Here is a 22615-nt window from a genome sequence, read left to right as displayed (position 1 = left end):
GGAACCATAGCTGCACCACTGACAGCTCTGACTTCACCCAAACAGCCTAGGAAAGTTAATTGGACTGAAGACTGTCAGAGGGCCTTTGATGGCTTGAAAGAAAGTCTGTGTCGGGCACCCGTGTTATGTGCGCCTGACTACAGCCGACCCTTTATCGTCCAGACGGATGCCTGCGACACGGAATTCGAGCCGTCTTGTCCCAGTTAGATGACAAAGGGAGAGAACATCCTATCATATTCATCAGTAGACAACTCAAGGGTAGAGAACTTAGGTGGGCTACTGTTGAAAAGGAATGTTTTAATATAGTTTGGAGCCTTAGGCGTTTTAGGCCCTACCTCACGGCGTCAACCTTCAAGGTCCAAACAGATCATAAGCCCCTGAAGTGGCTTATGCAGATGAAGGTTGAGAACCTGAAACTGCTCAGGTGGTCCATTAGCTTGCAAGGGCTAGACTTCACCATAGAGCACAGACCAGGGAAGAGTCACGATAATGCCGATGGCCTTTCCAGAAGGTATGTTGACCGTCTGGATGAGGGTGTCTATCCCGTGGGAGATTAGGCACCCTCCACCTCAGTCTGGGGGGGGCGACTGTGATGCTGGAAATGCATCGGAGGGACAGGGCCTCTGTATCCTTGTCCTTTACTGCTTTTTATTGTGTGTTCTGTCGTGTTTTCCGCGCAGGAGTTCATTTGGGACTAATGGTGGTGCAGCTCTCTTTCTTTTCGTTTGGTGAACGGACCCGTGGGATACCCTTATGGCACCCATGGGTGGGGGTACAACCCTGTGCCCCTAGTGTATGTTTTTGGGCACCTGTGGGTGGCCCGCAGAGCAGGCTATGGGCTGGTGGCTGCTCCATGCTGAAATTGACAGGTGCGCGGGGTATCCTCCATTTTGGGATACCCCGGCCCTGCCATTGGGATCAGTTGATTCCTGATGGAAAACAAGATGGCCCCGGTGGCCTCTTGCTTTCTATTACCCATTACCTTGTTTTCCCAAAGTCCTGGGAAGCCCTGACTCTGTCCCTTCCACCTGACTGGCTGTTGGGTGGAAATGCCATGTATGGTGTTGTTGTGAAGGCCCGGCCAGACTAGCTGGAGCCTTCCCGGTGATGTATGTTGTGGGTACTGTGAGAGACGGGCCTCAACGACCGGTGGGGGGTGTCTGTACTTCCGCTCCCTATATGGTGGAGGAGAGGCACAGAAGACCCCAGCCAAGATTCTCTATTCGGTAGCAATGGTCGAGCAATCAAGGCCTAGCTTCTCAGGAGGTGATGCAGGCTGGTTCTTAAGTACAGTGTATCCCCCAAACCCCCACAAAGGAATATCCACACTCTGTATTGATTAGAACACAGTCTTTATATAATCAATATTTAAGGTTATGCACTTTTATCATAATAACTCACTTTGTACTCCGGCAAAATCTACAATGGCAAATATATACAATCCTAAAGTGGTACCACCCTAGATCTCATTACAGTGCATTATCAATACTGTACAATGTCACACAGACCAATAGAGGGAAACCAGCAATAGAGAGAGGAGAGAAAATAAGATGGTTGAGCAATAGGCAGAATACTGGCCCCTACCACTAGGCACAGTTCTGTGTGGAGATCCCCCCACCTGGGCAACCTGTAAATAAAGATATAGCACAAGCCCAGTCCATATATTGCTCTGGAAGTCTTATTCTCTCCTATAATGTTTTTACCCCCCCAATGTACCTGGTGGAGTCGAGCTCCTCGAAGAGGCGTCGACAAACGTCGAGGAACTCGTTGTTCGGCAACGGGGAATCGACGGCCCTTCTTGAATGCCTTCCCTTTCAAGCGGGAGACACGGGGCGTCGAACGTCCGTCGACAAACGAGGTAGAACAATGTCGATGAGGCGGCAGCTTCGTCCGAGCGGTGCTCGTCGGCGTCGGAGCGTCGGCGTCCTGCAAGGCGGAGGTGTGCGGGGCACCTCGATGACAATAGTTCTGGACCGCAAAGATTGTAGAGACGGAGGCCCAGCAAGGGCGTCGAGTCGTCCGAGTCTTTGAGGTCGTCGGGTGGCGGGAAACCCACCGGCAGGTTTCTCCTCGGCGCGTTGGTCGTCCTCGACTTTCTCCGGCAGGATAAGCGGTCGACGATGCGGTCGAGAGAGTCCTTCGATTGAATGTTCTTAGGCAAAGGAGCGGACGGCTCCAGTCGTCGGCGGCACGGCGTCAAGTGGTTCCCACGGCTGGGCAACACACTTCGACGGGCCTCCAGCGGTTACACAAACCTGCGAACCCTGGTCGACGGCAATGGACTTCGACGGCGTCGATGTCCGGGTGCTTCACCTCGATCTCCTCAGTGGTCCCGTCTCGGGTCGACAGCCTTTCGAGGGTCTGTCTTCCAGGGCGCTTCGGCGAAGATGGAGCGGTGCTCGATGGTCCCTCGGAGCACGGGAAGAGGGCGCCTTACCAGGTCCTCTCTCGGGTCAGCCCTCGACGAATTCGTCAGCCTTCGGATCGGTCGAAGCAAATGCCACAGCAAGTCTTCTTCTTCCAGCTGGACGTCGAGGATCAGCAGTTCCAGTTACTCGTAGAGTGGAGACTCAGCTCCCTGGCTGCTTTAGGAGCACAATGGTTGCTTCTCAACCAAAGGTCCCTTCTGAACACTTTTCCAGTGGTGAGAGGTCCCCAGATATACTATCCTCTCTCTCTCATCCACGCTGCTGGCACACACTCAGCAGCCAATCATACTGCAGGGCATTCATGCAGTCAGTCAGCCAATCAGGCACACAGTGCATTCAGGCCACACTCCTCCGTTCCAGACACTCACAACAGGGAATGTGGATTGGGACAAGTACCCAGCCATTCAACACTACACACTGCATTCAGGCCAGTTTCGGGCAGGGCTGTCTCAGTCTTTGTCTCTCATGCCAGAAACCAGACAACCACAACAAGGAGTGTATATTGGTCACACACTCCATTCACCCAGGTCCCACCCACAGGAGGTACCCACAACATACAGTCACTGGGAAGGCTCCAGTCAGTCTAGCTGGGCCTTCACAACAACACCATACATGGAACTTCCACCCAACAGCCAGTCAGGGGGAAGGGACAGAGACAGGGCTTCCCAGGACTTTGGGAAAACAAGTTAACAGGCAATAGAAAGCAAGAGGCCACAGGGGCCATCTTGTTTCCTATCAGGAATCAACAGATCCCAATGGCAGGGCCTGGGTATCCCAAAATGGAGGACACCCGGAGCACCTGTCAATTTCAGCACGGAGCTGCCACCAGCCCATACCCTGCTCTGGGGCCACCCACAGGTGCCCAAAAACATACACTAGGGGCACAGGGTTGTACCCCTACCCATGGGTGCCATAAGGGTATCCCATGGGTCTGTTCACCAAACCAAAAGAGAGAGCTGCACTGCCAGGAGTCCCACATGGACTCCGGGGCAGAAAACATAACAGATCACACGGTAAAAACAGTAATAGGACAAGGATTCAGAGGCCCTGCCCCTCAGATGCATTTCCAGCATCACAGTCGCCCCCCCCCAGACTGAGGTGGAGGGTGTCTAATCTCCCACGGGATAGACACCCTCATCCAGACGGTCAACATACCTTCTGGAAAGGCCATCTGCATTATCGTGACTCTTCCCTGGTCTGTGCTCTATGGTGAAGTCTAGCCCTTGCAGGCTAATGGACCACCTGAGCAATTTCGGTTCTCACCCTTCATCTGCATAAGCCACTTCAGGGGCTTATGATCTGTTTGGACCTTGAAGGTAGACCCCGTAAGGTAGGGCCTAAAACGCCTAAGGCTCCAAACTATGCTAAAACACTCCTTTTCAACAGTAGCCCACCTAAGTTCTCTACCCTTGAGTTGTCTACTGATCTACTGATGAATATGATAGGGTGTTCTCTCCCTTTGTCATCTAACTGGGACAAGACAGCTCCAATTCCGGTGTCGCAGGCATCCGTCTGGACGATAAAGGGTCGGCTGTAGTCAGGCGCACTCAACACAGGTGCCCTACACAGACTTTCTTTCAAGCCATCAAAGGCCCTCTGACAGTCTTCGGTCCAATTAACCTTCCTAGGCTGCTTGGGTGACGTTAGAGCTGTCAGGGGGGCAGCTATGGTCCCATAGTCTGCCATGAAATTGCGATAGTACCCAGTGAGGCCCAAAAAGGCTCTCACCTGGGTTTGAGTAGTGGGAGTCTCCCAGTTCTGTACATCCTGTACTTTACTGGAGAGAGGTTGGATTTGACCCCCTCCTACCTCATGACCAAGATGGGTAACTTTCCCCTGAGCTATCTGGCACTTGGTGGCCTTGATAGTGAGGTTAGCCCTTTTCAAGGCCTGCAACACCTTATCCAGATGTGTCAAATGCTCTTCCCAGGTGGAACTGTAGACGGCAATGTCGTCTAAGTAAGCCACACAAAAGGCTTCCAGCCCACTGAGCGCATGGTTGACCAATCTCTGGAAGGTGGCAGGGGCATTCTTCAACCCAAAAGGCATGACCCTAAACTGGTAGAGTCCCTCAGGTGTTGAGAAAGCCGTCTTTTCCTTGGCATGGTCCGTCAGAGCTATCTGCCAATAGCCTGAGGTAAGGTCAAAGGTGCTCACAAACTTGGCAGCACCGATGGTGTCCACGAGCTCATCAGCCCGGGGCAATGGGTGTGCGTCAGTTTTGGTGACGGCATTGACTCCTCGGTAGTCCACACAGAACCTCCAATCCTTGGTACCCGGCTGGGAACTTGCCTTGGGGACAAGGACCACTGGACTGGACCAGGGACTGGTTGAGGGTTCAATAACACCCAGATCCAACATCTTGGCGACCCCAGCCTGGATTTGGTTCTTGACGGTATCTGACATACGGTAGCACCTGCTTTTGACAGGCACACTGTCACCAGTGTCAATTTCGTGCTTACACCACGGTGTAAGGCCTGGCTTCAGTGAAAACAGAGAGGCGTACTGTTGGAGCAAAGCCCTACAGGCCCTCTGTTGCTCTGTTGTCAAATCTGGAGAGAGATGTACTCCCTCCACTGAGCCATCCTGAGGGTTGCTATGCAGCAAATCAGGAAGGGGCTCACTCTCATCCTCTTCTTGCCCGGAAGCTAGCAAGAGACATGAGACTTCTGCTCGCCGGTGGAAAGGCTTGAGCCTGTTGACATGGAATAGCTGAGGGGCTACCCCAGGGGCTCCCATGTCAACCAGATAATTGACTTTGCCCATCTTGGAGATGATCCTGAAGGGTCCAGTCCACTTGTCTGCCAAAGCTCTAGGCTTGGTAGGCTCCATCACAAGGATTTCCTGTCCCGGAGTCCAATCCACTTGTGAGGCTTTAAGGTCATGCCAGTACTTATTCAATTCCTGGCTGGCCTTGAGATTTGCTGTTGCCTGACCCATCATCTGTGTCATCCTCCGTCTGAGGCCTAACACATAGTCCCCCACTTGCTTGGCGGGACCCGGAGGGGTGGCTTCCAAGCCTTCTCGGATCAAGGCGAGGGGCCCCCTCACGGGATGTCCAAAGAGTAACTCAAAGGGGCTGAAACCAACACCCTCTTGAGGTACCTCCCTGTAAGCAAACAGCAGGCATGGCAGGAGGAGATCCCATTTCCTCCTTAGGGGTTCTTCCAAAGCCCCTAGCATGCCCTTGAGAGTTTTATTAAATCTCTCAACCAGACCATTGGTCTGGGGGTGGTAAGAGGTGGAGAACTTGTAGGTTACCCCGCACTCTTTCCACATGGTTTTCATGTAACTAGACATGAAGTTGGATCCTCTGTCAGAGACAACCTCCTTGGGGAATCCAACACGGGTGAAAATGCCCAGGAGAGCCCTGGCAACCACCTTGGCCGTAACAGTCCGAAGGGGTATCGCCTCAGGGTACCTGGTGGCATGATCTACCAGGACCAGGATGAACCGATGTCCACCTGAAGTGGGAGGGTCAAGGGGACCGACGATGTCGATGCCCACCCTCTCAAATGGGGTGCCAACCACTGGCAACGGCTGCAGTGGGGCAATGACACTGCCTCCAGTCTTGCCAGACAACTGACAAGTTGGGCAGGTCCTGCAGTGGGACTCCACCTCTACTCCCATCCGTGGCCAGTAGAAATGGGCAGAGAGCCTCTGCTTAGTCTTCTTGGTCCCAAGATGACCAGCCAAGGGCACCTCATGTGCCAACTGCAGTAGGAAGGGCCTGTAAACCTGGGGTACCACCAACCTCTTGCGGGCACCAGGTTCAGGCTTAGTGGGCTCACTAACAAGGAGCTCACCCTCCCAATAAATCCGGAAATTCCTAGGCTCCTCTCCTTGTGCCTGGGCCAGGGCCCGTTTCCTCAGTCCCTCGAGAGAGTGGCACTCTCTCTGTCCCTTACAGAAGTCCGCCCGGGAGGGTCCCCCTTCAGCTAACAAGCATTGAAGGTCGGGATGATCCTCCGGGTTGAGAACCTCTCCCACAGGAGAGTCTTCTGCCTCTTCTCCCAAAGGAGTTGAGTTTGGGTTTTCCACTGGACCCAGCCCATCCGGAGCATGGATCCCAATGGGTGCTGTCGGAACAGCAGGAAGAGAAGGTGCTCCCTCCACAGAGGTGACCTTCTTGGTCTTCCTTCTTCTTGCCTTAGGCCTCGCTTTGGCTCGGGTACCTGACCCACAGCCAGACCCGGTGTCACCTGTGACCTAGTGACTGCAGCAGCAGTCATGGGAAGACCATCCGAGATCAACCCCAACTCTACTAGATCATTCCCTAACAAAATGTTAGCAGGGACATTGTCCTGAACCAGGACAGGAAGCTTCGCTGTCTTGTCGCCAATCATGAGCGTGACTAAGGTTACAGGTGATAATTTGGGAGGCCCACCAGCTAACCTGGTGGTTTGCAGAGGAGCACCTTCATAGTCCTCTGGCCTGAGCAGGGTCCTGTCCACCACTGTCATGCTTGCCCCAGTGTCTCCTCTCAAACCAGTAGAAGGCTGGCCATTCAAGAGGACACTTCTCAAAAACCTACGGGTGTTCTGTGGGATAGTCGCCAGTACTTCCGCATACTGGTCCCAGGCCCCAAGGGACACTAAGGAAATCTCCACCGGGGCACCAAATGTGATCCCGGCAGAGGAGGGGAGGACAGTGGCCTCCATCTCAGACACGGGGTAAGGGTAGGTCAGGCTGACAGCCTGTACTCCAAGTGCCTTACCTTTACACTTGGGGTCACCCCTTTTGTGATCCAGAGCCCCACAGTCCCAACAAGCGCCAGGAGTGCGGGGTACGGTACTGGAACCACTGGGAGCCTGCTTTGCAGCAGGTGGACCACTACTCTTATTCCCACCCCCAGATGACTTATCCCCACTAGATTTTTGGGTCTTAGGTGAGGAAGGTTTTGGTTTACCCGACTGATTGCTTGGGGGGCTCCTCAGCTTTCTGAGAGGCCCCCTTCTCTTTGTCCTTGTCCTTCCCACTGGAGTCCTTAGGGGACACCCGGTGGGAGACCCACTTGTCAGCCAACCTAGCCAGCTTAAAGGGGTCCAAAATGTTCTGGTCAGCCACATACTGACGCAGCTCTGGTGAACAGGCTTCAGAGAAATGCTCAAAAAAAAAAGGTGGGACAATTCAACAAAAGTCTTAACCTTGTATCCATCGATCCACCCCATCATGTTCATGTGCGCAGCACTCACCCAGTCAACCCAAGACATATTCTCCTTTTTCTTAAAATCCATGAACCTTCTAAGGTATTGGGTAGGTGTCTTGCCGAACTTGGCAATCAAAGCAGACTTCATACACTCGTACTGACCCCTTTCTTCCACACTTAGCTTCAGAATACAGTCATACCCGGTTTGAGGCACTCTGCTTAACAAACACTTCGCCCAATCTCTTTTATCCACATCATGAATCGCACAAGCCATTTCAAACGCTTCAATCCATTGGAGGATATCCGAACCCTCCACAAATACACAAACCAAATCTTTCATAAACTTGGTGGCTGGGGACCTGACACTCTCACTGGTTCTAGCTGAAGTCTCCACTCTAGCTTTCTCTAGCTGGATCCTCTGACATTCAGTGTCCTGGCTCTTGAGTTCAAGGTCCTTATTTTTGAGTTCAAGATCCCTATTCTTGAGCTCCACTTGTTGAGCCAACTCCTCTTTCTTAAGCTCAGCATCTATTTCCAACTTGCGGTATTCAAAGGCCAATTTCATCCTTAATAACTCAAGCTCTAAGGAATTGCTGGAGTTTGGAACAGAGGCAGCAGGAATGGCGGCATTCCCAGAAACAGATTCAGCAGAAACCCCAGGGGCAGAGTCCTCATTGGTTGCATTCCCCCCCTCATCAAGAGTTTCACCATCAGTCTGGTAGTCCACCAGGGCAGCTATCAGCTCAGCCCTAGACTTATCCACAAAGTCTAACTCCCTAGCTTCACAAGCACTCTGGAGAGCCTCCAAGCTCATCCGAGTTAATTTGCCATTCGCAATAGACTCCATTGTTTGTAATGCAGTTACCTTGTACACAACTAAACCTTAATTTAATAAAGGGCAAATATCCTTTGTAAGTGGCACGGTTATACACTGATTCTTAAAACCATAAGCATCCCACCGCTGCCACCAGTGTGAGAGACAGGCCTCAACGACCGGTGGGGGGTGTCTGTACTTCCGCTCCCTATATGGTGGAGGAGAGGCACAGAAGACCCCAGCCAAGATTCTCTATTCGGTAGCAATGGTCGAGCAATCAAGGCCTAGCTTCTCAGGAGGTGATGCAGGCTGGTTCTTAAGTACAGTGTATCCCCCAAGCCCCCACAAAGGAATATCCACACTCTGTATTGATTAGAACACAGTCTTTATATAATCAATATTTAAGGTTATGCACTTTTATCATAATAACTCACTTTGTACTCCGGCAAAATCTACAATGGCAAATATATACAATCCTAAAGTGGTACCACCCTAGATCTCATTACAGTGCATTAACAATACTGTACAATGTCACACAGACCAATACAGGGAAACCAGCAATAGAGAGAGGAGAGATAATAAGATGGTTGAGCAATAGGCAGAATACTGGCCCCTACCACTAGGCACAGTTCTGTGTGGAGATCCCCCCACCTGGGCAACCTGTAAATAAAGATATAGCACAAGCCCAGTCCATATATTGCTCTGCAAGTCTTATTCTCTCCTATAATGTTTTTACCCCCCCAATGTACCTGGTGGAGTCGAGCTCCTCGAAGAGGCGTCGACAAACGTCGAGGAACTCGCTGTTCGGCGACGGGGAATCGACGGCCCTTCTTGAATGCCTTCCCTTTCAAGCGGGAGGCACGGGGCGTCGAACCTCCGTCGACAAACGAGGTAGAACGATGTCGATGAGGCGGCAGCTTCGTCCGAGCGGTGCTCGTCGGCGTCGGAGCGTCGGCGTCCTGCAAGGCGGAGGTGTGCGGGGCACCTCGATGACAATAGTTCTGGACCGCAAAGATTGTAGAGACGGAGGCCCAGCAAGGGCGTCGAGTCGTCCGAGTCTTTGAGGTCGTCGGGTGGCGGGAAACCCACCGGCAGGTTTCTCCTCGGCGCGTTGGTCGTCCTCGACTTTCTCCGGCAGGATAAGCGGTCGACGATGCGGTCGAGAGAGTCCTTCGATTGAATGTTCTTAGGCAAAGGAGCGGACGGCTCCAGTCGTCGGCGGCACGGCGTCAAGTGGTTCCCACGGCTGGGCAACACACTTCGACGGGCCTCCAGCGGTTACAGAAACCTGCAAACCCTGGTCGACGGCAATGGACTTCGACAGCGTCGATGTCCGGGTGCTTCACCTCGATCTCCTCAGCGGTCCCGTCTCGGGTCGACAGCCTTTCGAGGGTCTGTCTTCCAGGGCGCTTCGGCGAAGATGGAGCGGTGCTCGATGGTCCCTCGGAGCACGGGAAGAGGGCGCCTTACCAGGTCCTCTCTCGGGTCAGCCCTCGACGAATTCGTCAGCCTTCGGATCGGTCGAAGCAAATGCCACAGCAAGTCTTCTTCTTCCAGCTGGACGTCGAGGATCAGCAGTTCCAGTTACTCGTAGAGTGGAGACTCAGCTCCCTGGCTGCTTTAGGAGCACAATGGTCGCTTCTCAACCAAAGGTCCCTTCTGAACACTTTTCCAGTGGTGAGAGGTCCCCAGATATACTATCCTCTCTCTCATCCACGCTGCTGGCACACACTCAGCAGCCAATCATACTGCAGGGCATTCATGCAGTCAGTCAGCCAATCAGGCACACAGTGCATTCAGGCCACACTCCTCCCTTCCAGACACTCACAACAGGGAATGTGGATTGGGACAAGTACCCAGCCATTCAACACTACACACTGCATTCAGGCCAGTTTCGGGCAGGGCTGTCTCAGTCTTTGTCTCTCATGCCAGAAACCAGACAACCACAACAAGGAGTGTATATTGGTCCCACACTCCATTCACCCAGGTCCCACCCACAGGAGGTACCCACAACATACAGTCACTGGGAAGGCTCCAGTCAGTCTAGCTGGGCCTTCACAACAACACCATACATGGAACTTCCACCCAACAGCCAGTCAGGGGGGAAGGGACAGAGACAGGGCTTCCCAGGACTTTGGGAAAACAAGTTAACAGGCAATAGAAAGCAAGAGGCCACAGGGGCCATCTTATTTCCTATCAGGAATCAACAGATCCCAATGGCAGGGCCTGGGTATCCCAAAATGGAGGACACCCGGAGCACCTGTCAATTTCAGCACGGAGCTGCCACCAGCCCATACCCTGCTCTGGGGCCACCCACAGGTGCCCAAAAACATACACTAGGGGCACAGGGTTGTACCCCTACCCATGGGTGCCATAAGGGTATCCCATGGGTCTGTTCACCAAACCAAAAGAGAGAGCTGCACTGCCAGGAGTCCCACATGGACTCCGGGGCAGAAAACATAACAGATCACACGGTAAAAACAGTAATAGGACAAGGATTCAGAGGCCCTGCCCCTCAGATTTCCAGCATCACAGGTACCTCCTGTGGGTGGGACCTGGGTGAATAGATTGTGTGACGAATATGCATTCTGAAGGCTGCTGTGTTTCCAAGGACTGACCAAGAGAGGACCTGGTAAGGCGCCCTCTTCTTCCCGAGCTACGAGGGACCATCGTGCACAGCTGATCTTTGCCAACATTCCCTGGTAGACAGACCTTCGACAGGCTGCCGACCCGATACGGGGACTGCTGCGGAACTCCAAGGAGAAGCACTCGGACTGTTGTCCGCCACTGTCGACGACCGCCGTCGCCGACCGGAGCCGCCGTGCTCCCATTTGCCTAAGAACTTCCATTGATCATCGGACGCTCTCGTCTGATTCGTCATCCGCTTGTCTCCCGCTGGAGAAGGCCCGACCGTCGACGCGCCGAGGAGCATCCACCGGTGGGTTGCCTGCCACCTAAAGACCACAGAGATGCCGACGACTCGACACGCTTGCTGGCCCACAGTTCTTCATCATCTCTTTGAGATCCAGAACTATCGTCACCGAGGTGCCCCGCACGCCTCTTCCTTGCAGGATGCCAACACTCTGTCGTCGACGAGCACCGCTAGGAACGAAGCTGTCGATTCCCCGACACTGAACGCCAAGGTCCTCGACACCTCTCGACGATCCGTGGCTCCTGCCTGAAAGGGAGTCACTCAAGAAGGTTCGGTCGACACATCGTCGGGGAACTCTACTCCACCAGGTAAAATGGGGGGGGGGATAAAACCTTAATAGGAAGAAGTGAGACTATTGAACATATGGACTGAGCTTGTGCTTTATATCTTTTATTTACAGGTTGCCCAGGTGGGGGGGAGCTCCACACAGAACTGTGCCTAGTGGTAGGGGTCAGTATTCTTCCTATTGTTTCAACCATCTTACGTTCCTTCCTATGTCTATTGCTGGTTTCCTCGTTATTAATCTGTATGACATTTTAACCGTACAGTTGATGCACTTTACTGAGATTTGATAACATTAGTGGTACCACTTTAGAATTGTAAATATTTATCATTATTGACTTCCGAGTACAAAGTGCGTTATTGTGATTGTGTACATACCTTTGAATATTAATTATATAAAGACTGTGTTTTCAGTAATACAGTGTGTGGACATTCCTTTGTGGGGTTTCGGGGACTACAATGTACTTAAGAACCAGCCTGCATCACCTCCTGAGAAGCTAGGCCTTGATTGCTCGTCCATTGCTAGCTTATAGAGAATCTTGGCTGGGGTCTTCTGTGCCTCTAATCTACCATATAGAGAGCGGAAGTGCAGACACCCCCCACCCGTCTTTACAGGGCCGCCCCTCTGTAGCCCTTTCTAAGCTCAGTGATCATGCTATGCTTTTCGGTGAATTTGAAAATGTCCTATTGACCTCTAAGCGGTTATCAACCTTTAACTGTGAACCAAGACTGAAATATGGTAAAATGGTACCCACAGATATTAATCTATTTATCTGAGCTGCAGACAGATTAATTGAATAATCCGCTCAATTTTACTCTATGCATGAACAAATGTATTAATTCCATTGATCTACGGAAAAGGAGGTACCAAATAGGACCCGCATCAAGGAAATAATATAATGTTGATGTCATTATTCAAAATAAAAATGGGAATTGAGGATATCCCTAAAATGGTTTTAAAACATTGGTCTAATGACTACTTAATCTTGTATAAACAGCATAAGCAATACTTTAAAAACTGGTCGAAGGGCTATAAAATCCAATTATCACATAACCTACTAGTGAGTCTTTTAAGGTTCAATCATCTTTGCAATTAAACCCTATTGCAGCTGATCAATGGATGAGACACTAGTTCTCACTATATGCTTGCTATGGAAATTCTGTCAGTTTTGTTTTTACTTGGTCCAAGCAAGGAGGATGGAATTTACAGTTTGATAATGATACTATTTTCAACTTGATATCAAAGCTGAAATCCTTGAGGGCAGCAGGCTGGGATTGAGTTTGCAAATATAACTCTGAAAAGTTCACCTATGCTCTGGGCAAATATCATATTGAATGTATTGCATAGGATCAACTAATTGGGTGTAATCCCAAAATCCTGGAAAAAAATAATTCCAATATTTAAGAAAGGTAATTGTCTGCAACCAGAAAATGAATGCCCATATCCCTTTAAGACATAGCATGAAAGATGTACTCTTCTTTCCCACTTGAATACTTTGGCCGTGTACAATGATAAGATTGAAAAACTTCAATCTGATTTCAGAAAGTTTATTTGTAAAGCCCTCAATGGTCTAGTATTTGAGGTTCTTCAAGGTGTGGCTTGGAAAGGAGGTAGGAGTTTCTATGTGGCATTTATAGATTTGATGGCTACCTTTGACATGGTAAACTGAGATGGATTATGGTGGAAATTATGTAACTGGGGTATCCCGAATTGTAGTCTTGGCCCCATTAGGAACATACACAAAGGATTATGTATGCAACTACGTCCAAGCAGCTGTAATTATCAGAGGAAATTCCTACTTTCAGGCGTCTTTGTCAGGGATGTGTTCTGGCACCTGCATTTACATTTCAAATCTTGAGGAAGTCATGAGACAAGTCAGGCCCCCCCACCCCAAAATAAATTGGAAAACTTAAGGTCCAATGGTGCCTTTTATGCTGATGACTTAGTTATCTTTGACGATACACCAATTGGTTTGTTGAGAAGTCTAGAGACATATAAGATAAGTGGAAGCAAATGACGTGCACATAAAAAAGTACAAATAAAACAAAAACAACAGTCTTCTCAAAATCAAAGCACACCATGCATTTCTGCTGGAAATTAAATTATATTAGACTGTAAGTAGTTAAACACCTAACCTATTTCATTCATACTCTTCTGGGAAGACCTTCTAATAGAGATATATTTGATAGACTGATTGTTAAGGTTTGTGTCTTGTGATCCCATATGAGGAGATTGAATATAAAATAAAGGTTATACCGGTCTTGGTTTTTGGTGTGGACATTTTTTACATGGATAAGTATGAGCTTAGGGACAAGATTGAATGGAAAATGTGGAGGTAGGTTCTGGGTTTAGCGGTTTGTGTTCCTTTATCGATTATAAGTTTAAGCTAGGAATTGTATCCACCTAAGCAACAATTAGGTGGAATTCCTTAACATTATATTGCAATATCTTGAACCCCCTGCACAACAAGATTTGGCATTTTGAAAAAAAGATTTAGAAGGTACATTTTCCTTTGAAACCAAATGTTGGTTGACTAAATTTATTTTTGTAAACTGCTGAAATTACTGTGATATGATATGATATGAATTGAAAAAACTGGTTTGAGTGTTTGATGTGACTCAGCGCTCCCCTACAATTGTAATAATTTTGCTTAAATCTGAACTCTAGCTACTTCTAATGCACCACCTGTGCTGCCTGGATAGCCTGGTGGTTGTAACACTACAAACCAACCAGTGTTAAAAATTCAGAAAATGAAATCCATACACTACCATGCTCTGAGGTTCTAAAAATATTTCTATATAATTATTTCATAAAGACAAATATTAACTGGAATCAAAACATTTCAATCAATACATTCATCGCTGGTAACAAAGAAACTCATTATCTAAGGAAAACAGAAAACATTGGTTTACAAAAAGAATATAGCTAAAAAAAACTCACAATCACACCCAATTACAAAAAAAGTACAAACACACTAACATTAACTGATTAGCGAGCACGTGCTAACGTTTTGCACGTTTCTTGGGCTTTGACCAGGCAAAGTTCTTAACAGTAATTGTTTGACATGAATTCACAATCTGTTCCAGGACAGTTTCCAACACTACTATTTATACATCCTAATCGTACATTTCTCAATTAGCTACGCTATTCATTCATGAACTTTCAAAATATATTCTGTAAAGTAAAAAGAAAGAGAGAGACATGGCAATGAGTGGTTCAGAGAGATATCTGTTAACACATTTCAATCTAAGTTTCCAAAACCACTATCTCATTACGTTTATCTGTATCAAATTGCATTTATATACAAACATTATTCTCAGCCTGTAGCTACAGGATGTATAAATACAGTGTCGAGAACATGCCAATGCAGACCCTACTGGCTTCGCCTGACAAAGAGAATATACTGAAGAAAAAGATCAAGGCATGGTACAGGATTAAAAGGTATTGATTGCCTCTCTAGGAAACAAAGAAACGAGTATTCACATCAATTTTTTGATTGCAACACTACGACTATGTAGTTGAAAAAAATTCTGCTATATTAACTTGAAGCGCTTTATTCTCTATCTCGGGCTAAACATTCTGCCAACTAGCGAATATCATGGTGCCTTTGTAAGGTATCCCATTGGTAGACCGGGGAGCTGAGTTCATTTTCCTTTTTCTTGTTTCTTTTTTTGTTTCGAATAAGGACTTAATGAATTAATCTAATGCTAATATCTTGCTTCCTTCATTTTATTAACTTGTTTTTCTGTGATTTAATGTGAATGAATAGGATTGTGCTGTTTTTTTAAATTTCTCAAAAAAGCTCAAGTTTACCTTTTTTAACCAAATGCTAATAAAAACATTCAAACAAAATAATAACCAGACGCACAATAAAGAAAACAAAAGGCATTTTATTATAACTTTTGAGTCTATTGTTTTCAAAACTGCAGCTGTTTATGCAGACTTTATTGAGTTAATTAATGATTTAGAACACACTTAATAACGGAGATCAGGATTCAAACCTACGTTTCTCTGCTTCTGCATTGTTTCTATGACCAACTGAGTCTCCCAGGACTGTTTAAATGAATGGGCACAGGATAATGGCGAGGGTGGAGGTAATGTGCGTTATCGGTGAGGGCGCCGAAGACATGGATTTAAAACGCAGGCATTACATTAGCATGGAGTTGTCCCTCTGTGCTTTCTGTGACGGCCCGCAGTGCGCTGTAATGGCGCGCCACCAAAACACAGCATTACAGTATTGCGGGAACGTTTAATCTGGGCCTTTTTTGCCAGCCGATGCGACTTTTTGCCGGGTCAGCACTTTATTGGTCTGGAAAAAAAAAATTATGAAAGCAGGCAGCCCAATGCCACAGTGCTGTGGCTTCCGTGCAGGGATACAATTTGCTGTGCGGTGTACTCTTTCCGAGGCAATGGTCTGAAAAACTTGGCCAACGGCAAGCACACAAGTCTGGTTGGCTTAAAGAAAAGTGCAAATAGGATGGCTGAGATGAAAGTGGGTCCTGGCCTCTCATTTTTTATTTAATTCCACTGCCGTCATGGGTATAGGATGCAGGGAGGCGGAGCCGAGTGGGCCTGTGAGGCAGAACTCAGATAAAGAGTTTTTTTTTTTATGGGGTGATATTTTGATGCATATGTATATGTTTGTGGGTATATGGCAATGGGGTAGGCAGATAGCAAGTGTGAAAAGCAATAAGATTCCTTCCAACAATGGCATATTATGGTAGGTATAGCCTGTGTTCAGAGCATTATGATCCTTTGTGGTGTCTGCCCAAAGTGCTAATATTAATTAATTGCACTTCTCCTCCTTTGACTAAGATAATCCATCTTCCTCTTTCCCCTACTGTTAGGCAGAATTACATGCAGTACCCTTTGAGAATACAACACACAATTAAGACTACAGGTGTAAGCACAATCTCACCTTTGGTATACGTCGGTACTACACGGTTTTGTGGTAGCAGGGCTGAGCAGCCAGGCTTATCTCAAGAGGGATGTGGGCAGTACTAGGTGTTACACAAAGGACTTGCAATCACAGTGGTTCAAACAAACACTTACTCCAGGTTTCTTGGTAAAGCAATATTAAGTTATTTACAGTCATTTAGAAAACATTCCACTAGCAATAAGAAGCTCAATATCTCATGATAATACACTCCAGTACACAACCAATAAGTTTCTGAACATGTTAGGCTCCCCAGAAGTGAGAACAAAATGGCACTTCAGTAACTTTAAAAAGGGAGTAAATGACACAAGTTATAAGAATTAAACACAAATACCTTCTTAGGCAGGGCAAATAGTTTCAGTTCACTACAAAAGGCAGTTCCATTCAATAGGCCTGGGCCAAGGTTAATGGATCAGTGTCTTGGATAGGATAGCACAATTCTGGTAGTAAACTTTTAAGTCTTTGCCAATGTTCTTAGAAGTAGTTTGCACGAAAAAGAGTTATATGTCGGATTAGGAGCAAACAAGACTCCAAAGTTGGGAAAGTTTCACGAACTTTCACCGCAGCAGAGAGGATTTCTCAAACGTGTTTGCACAGTACCTTATTAATGAAGAAAAGCTGTAGCTGAGGCAATTGTTCCTGGCAGCTCCTGCAGATCTTGCTGTTCCTGGGCCTCAGTTGTGGGGACAAGAGGGAGGACGTCGGGAGGTTCCTGCACTGCACAGGGACGGATCCACAAGCTTGGCAAAACTTTGGTTTAAGGTGTGAGTGCCCTAAAGTCCACAAGCTGGTATCCTTCGCACTGGCTATCCGGTTTTCAACAGCAATCAGAAGAAAATTCGACCAGTATGGAGATGGTTTCCAGGTGGCTTGTGAGTTGGTTGTTCCCACCAGCTCAAGGGAAGAAGTCGTCCTTGAGGGGGCTTCTCCGTCGGGGGAGTTTGAGGCTATTCGGACCTGCAGCAGGACTTCACCGGGCAAACCAATGGTCCAGGAGTTGCAGCAGTCGTCTTCCTTCAGCTCGTCTTCAGTTCTTTCATTCCAGTGGTCGACTCTGCCTTCCAAATCCCAGAGACCAGCCTTTTAAACAGTTTTCTCCCATTCATTCCAGCCTAGTTGCCACTCACCCAGCAGGGCGGCTGTCCTTGCCGGACAGTCAGCCAGCCAATCATGCCAAAGTGCATTCAGGTCTCCTATGAGACTAAGCACAGGGAGTTTTGGGCACCTCCCTCACTTCCTGTCCACCCCAGACACTCAGGCGCCAGAGGCGGTCTTCAGTACTGAAGCATGCCAAAGGGACCAAACCTGATTTGGCGCGCAGAGAAACACTAAAAGGACCTTTCCAAAAAGAAATGGTGAAAAAAGTCGATCAGAACCTGTTTTTACAGAGGGAGCTCAGACGCCATCTTGAAAAACATGGCTCTGGAGGATTTTAGCTAGCGGAGCGTTTAAACGGGTCGCGGTCTGGAAAATCATGGTAATACCACTGCCACCAGCTATTCTGAGAGGAAAGGGTTGTGCTACATGAGTTTTCTTGGCATAGGGAATACTAGGTATTTCCTTCAGCACTCTGCTGTAAGGCAGGGTGTGCAGGGTCTAGCAATTTAAAAAGACTAGCAAAGTCAATTTAACTTTACATTCACTGGGAGACAGTTGTCAGTCCCAGAGAAGCTATTTAAACCTTGGGAAGTCTGAAAGACATCCCTGTGTCACTGCACTGAAGGTGCTGTGTGATACAAATAAAAAAGATGATGCCTATGGAGTTGGTTAAAACTCCATAACTAAAGAAAATAAACAGGGAAAACAAACAGAATTAAAAAGTACAGAGTCCCAAAGTTCAGCAAAAGAGCTGGGGGTCTCTAAGATAGAGAGGAATTAGCATATTTTGAGAATTCTCCCTAAAACCTACCGTCTTCCATCTATTTAAATCTCAATTTGCTTTAACTCTATTTGTGCACACTTTATTTTGACCTATGTGGGTCCAATTTATGGAGATGGCCCTTTTGTATCCACAATTTGCGACACATGCAACTTGGGAACAACCGCATTATACAGCTGTATGGTGATTTACAAATAATCACCAATGCGGCCCTCACAAGTTGCAAATGCCATCATTTGTGACTGCGAAAATCCGTCACTAACACACAAAAGTGCTTCTCCATGTGCAAGTCCCTAGAATGCAAAATCGTGTCGCATTTTCTGTTGCTGGCCGCAAATGACGGCTTTCTCTTTTTTTTTGTTGAAATGACGGCTTTCTCATTTCAGTTAATTAGGATGATTACAATGGCGCATTCGCAATGAAAACGGCTTTGCAAATCAGGACCGTTGTGTGCATGTTCACAGCCATAAACCGTATAGAGGGCCACAAAATGCTTTGTGAAACCGGCTCCATATTTTAACTCGTTAATCAACAGGCCACTTGTGACTTTGGTTATGGAACCGTCGTTTTGAATGGAAAACATTGTTGCTGAGTGCCTTTCACAACTGTTTTTTGTACCGCCATATTTACTCACCCCCAGATTCCTTTCCATGATTGTGGGTGTCCACTCCTTTCAAATACAGGGACCCTGAAAGTATGTACTTGGGGCAAGAAGCAACACCGCCCCTCTTTATGTTGAACTGAACCACCCATACTTGAAATGTTGCATCGAGAGATGTAAATTCAATGTTTTCATGAACAGCATCTAAATTGGCTGAAAATTAACAGTGTGTTATTTATCATCAATATTTCATGAAAAAATAATAGCTTTCAGATTACAATGCTGATTTTCTGCAGTGATGCTTCGCGGATTCTGTTTGTCATTAGCATTACCACGGTGCATAAACTCAGGCGTATGCAGCAAGTTTGATAACAGAGGCCCGAATGACAATATTGCAGAGAATGAGTGTCTGCTGTCAAAACACACACAAACATCTGCGGTTATTTTGGCGTTCTGAAAATACCAATGCGTCATTTATAAAGAGTGCCACATTTATCCCTTACTTTACTGTTGAATAGTGCAACTGTAGCAACACAATCAAACACACATTGGCAATGGCCGTCACCGCCCCTCGCTTTGACTGGACAATAGACGGACTCCACCTAACCCTGCAGGGAGTATACACATTTCATAAGTTTGTTCTTTCAGTATTTCTTGCTCCTGATCTCTCACTCCAAGCACTGTGATCCCCTTTCCGTTTATCCTAATTTCACATTTTAACTGTCCTAAATTGTCTCCACCTTCACGAATGGCTAGCACATCTGTATGAGTTTATACGTTTTTGCATAACACTGGACATGCCAATGAACCTCATAGACAGAATATTTTGCAGTTCAAATATCCTAATAGCAATGACAAAGGGAACAGCCTTTCTCTCCCACCCCATACCCATTCTACCCTCACCCACCCCACCCTCATTACATGTACTGGTTGGGTTATGTTTGGGCTACATTTGATAGGTCCTCCATAGGCTAATTTGTTAATGTTTCCTGCCACCACCTAACTGCCAACACTCAGCCATCCCACCCACATTCTCTCCATCACCACCCACCCCCTAACCCCACTCTCGCTAACCCCACCCACTGTACTCCCACTCTCTATCCCCATACACCCTAACCCCACTCTACCGCCACTCATTCTACCCCCTCTTATTGTACTCAACCCTACCCCCTCTTTACCCCACCCAACACCCTGTATTCCCCTACCCCTTCTATTCGCCAACACAGGCATTTTACCCCCTTCTCCCTATCTCCTCTCATCCTTCCATTCACACTCTTGCTTTATTTCTTACCCTCTCACTCGCTCATATGTCCTCCTGCTCGTCATCGATAGCACCCTCTATGAATGACTTCCTCCATTGTTCTATTCCTCTTCTCATTCTATTGCACACCTGCACCACCTTTGAAGTGTTGCACTCTCCTCCTTGCACCCTGGTGCCTATACATGCAAAAAAATGCAAAGAACAGTAGTAAACACCAAAACTATTGTCGTTGTCAACGATTGTTTTTAGCCTTGGTGGAGCAGTTGCAGAGTTTTAAGCACCTATGGGCATGATAGGCGCACGCCTTGAACAGCGGAAATCTCAGGGTTTTTGATTTTCAGATGTAGGCAGGTCTGCTGGGGGCTTAATATTTGGACACATTGCAATATCTGACTGACATTCCGATTCATCAGTCTCATTTTTAAATATTACGTGTAGATTTAAAATATGTTTTAATGTCTAATTTTTAATGTAAGTTAAGTGAGCAATTCTCACTTGGTATTCCAATTGTACATGCGAGATTGTGTTTTCGAACAGAAATCATTCAGACTCAAATGAAGATTTTAGGTAGAGCAAATACAACATTTACATGTTTTGTTATTAATAACACGTGGTAATAATCTTGGCATTGTTACTATGACTATTAATTGTCAATTGTACTGTGTATCGGCGTTATTCCCTACCTGACTGAAAGTGCTCCTGCAGCCGGGGAATGCCTATAAACTGCTGCCGCCCAGGTGCCGTATCATGGCCAATCGCCTCCCCTACTATGACTTCGCTGATCAGCTCCAGCTCCAGGTCAAGATCTAAGCGCAGCGGCTCCTGCTGGTGAGAAGAGAGAACGCAACAACCGTCATCAGACCAAAGAACACATCTTCACGAACAAGCTCGTACATATAATACCATTTACATCAACAATGACAAAACTCAAACGGATTTCAGTAGCGTTTTGGAAGTTAATCGTTCATGTACTTTGTTTTGTTTTTACTATTGCAAATAGTATCTGAAAAATTCAGTAACTTTGGTTAAGTTTAATAATAGTCATCTACGGTGACTCTCCGATGCGGGTATATATGCATAATACTTATAAGTCAATACCAATATTAAGGCCACATCTGGGTAACGTTGACTGACAGAGCTCACCCCACTTAGCCCCCACATTACTGTCAACTCTGAAGCGTGGACTGTCCTTTCTAAGATGGCCTCCCGGCTTGCAGTTGAAGCCCACTCCACTTCCACACAGCGCACGATTATAGTTGCAGCGTCTTCTACTGCCTCCTCATATATTTTTTTTTCTTTCAAAACAGGTGCGTAGCCCTAATTGCTCCTCTGTGCTGCGAGCGTATCTTCACCTACATCGGGAAGGTTGGTATATACGATAGTATTACATTCTCGATTTTGCGTATACCATGTTCTCTTGAAACCGCTGATGTAAATCTCAGTATTCCCTTGCCGTTGAAACGCTAACAGTCTGCTCGTTTCTCTCTGTGGCAGGTAACTGTGTTTTCTGTGCAGGTGTGTCGAATGTGTGTGCGCTAGATGCCCATATATTGCAGAGAGCACTTCCCTCTGGGTGACGTTTCTGGTCAGCAGCTGCCCACTTGTCACCTCCCATAGAATCCCCCTTTTCACACCTGCAGGCCGCGCCTGCCGGTACCTGGCGCCGGGGAATTCCGCTGTTTAACTTCTGAAGAGCGGCTTATAAAAACACGAACCTTCCCTCAGTCTGGCACAGATAGCACGCCTGCTGTGGGGGTGTGACTCTTCTTGTTTTTAACTGATGTACAATTTGTTTGTCGGCACCACCAACATACATGCCAACATTCAGACACAGCTGGGAGGGAGATTTCCACAGGGAAATCGGGAGACCAACATTTCCCCATAGGAATGCATTGGGCTAGAGCTATTTCAGGCGGGAGACAGTGAAAAATAGCCCTATTTTTCACTGAAAAATCGGGAGTCTCCCACCTAACAGGGTAATTCATAGAATTTCGCACAAAAGTGGCGCACGCGGCTGGCGCACAATGTCCCCGTGCGATACACTGCGCCAGCCGCGTGCAATAAAAACCATTTCATCGCACAGCGTATTCATGGATTTTAGCCTCCAAAACCAGCTGTGGCGCAGCGACCCTGCAGCAGCGCCAGTTACGCCCCCAAGAACGCCCTCGCGCAAGGAAAAGCCATCAAAATTCCCAATTCATCGCAAATGTCTGCGCTAACCCTGGACCAGTTCACAGGGCTGCCAAACAGCAAACGCCAAGCGGGGAACGTGTATTTCAGGGGTTCGCGGGAAGTTTCACACGCAATTGTCCTGGGTATGTGTATTTCAGG

At 47.6% G+C, this 22615-nt stretch overlaps 1 protein-coding gene across 1 annotated transcript in view; it reads right to left on the bottom strand.

The window, feature by feature from the left end:
- The window catches only part of LOC138521105 (transcription factor Spi-C-like), a 119702-nt gene extending 97902 nt beyond the window's left edge, over window positions 1–21800 (bottom strand). Inside the window, exons 1-2 of the mRNA XM_069633674.1 lie at window positions 21693–21800; window positions 20968–21109 (exon numbers count right to left, since the gene is read on the bottom strand). Of these exons, the coding sequence (XP_069489775.1) occupies window positions 20968–21109; window positions 21693–21695 (145 nt within the window). The 5' untranslated portion in view covers window positions 21696–21800. The remainder of the gene's footprint in view (window positions 1–20967; window positions 21110–21692) is intronic.
- Window positions 21801–22615: the final 815 nt, after the last annotated feature.

This window comes from Ambystoma mexicanum, chromosome 13 (genome assembly GCF_040938575.1).
Source record: "Ambystoma mexicanum isolate Mex_15411 chromosome 13, UKY_AmexF1_1, whole genome shotgun sequence".
Taxonomy (NCBI): Eukaryota; Metazoa; Chordata; class Amphibia; order Caudata; family Ambystomatidae; genus Ambystoma; species Ambystoma mexicanum.
This window is presented reverse-complemented; position numbering and strand designations above follow the sequence as displayed.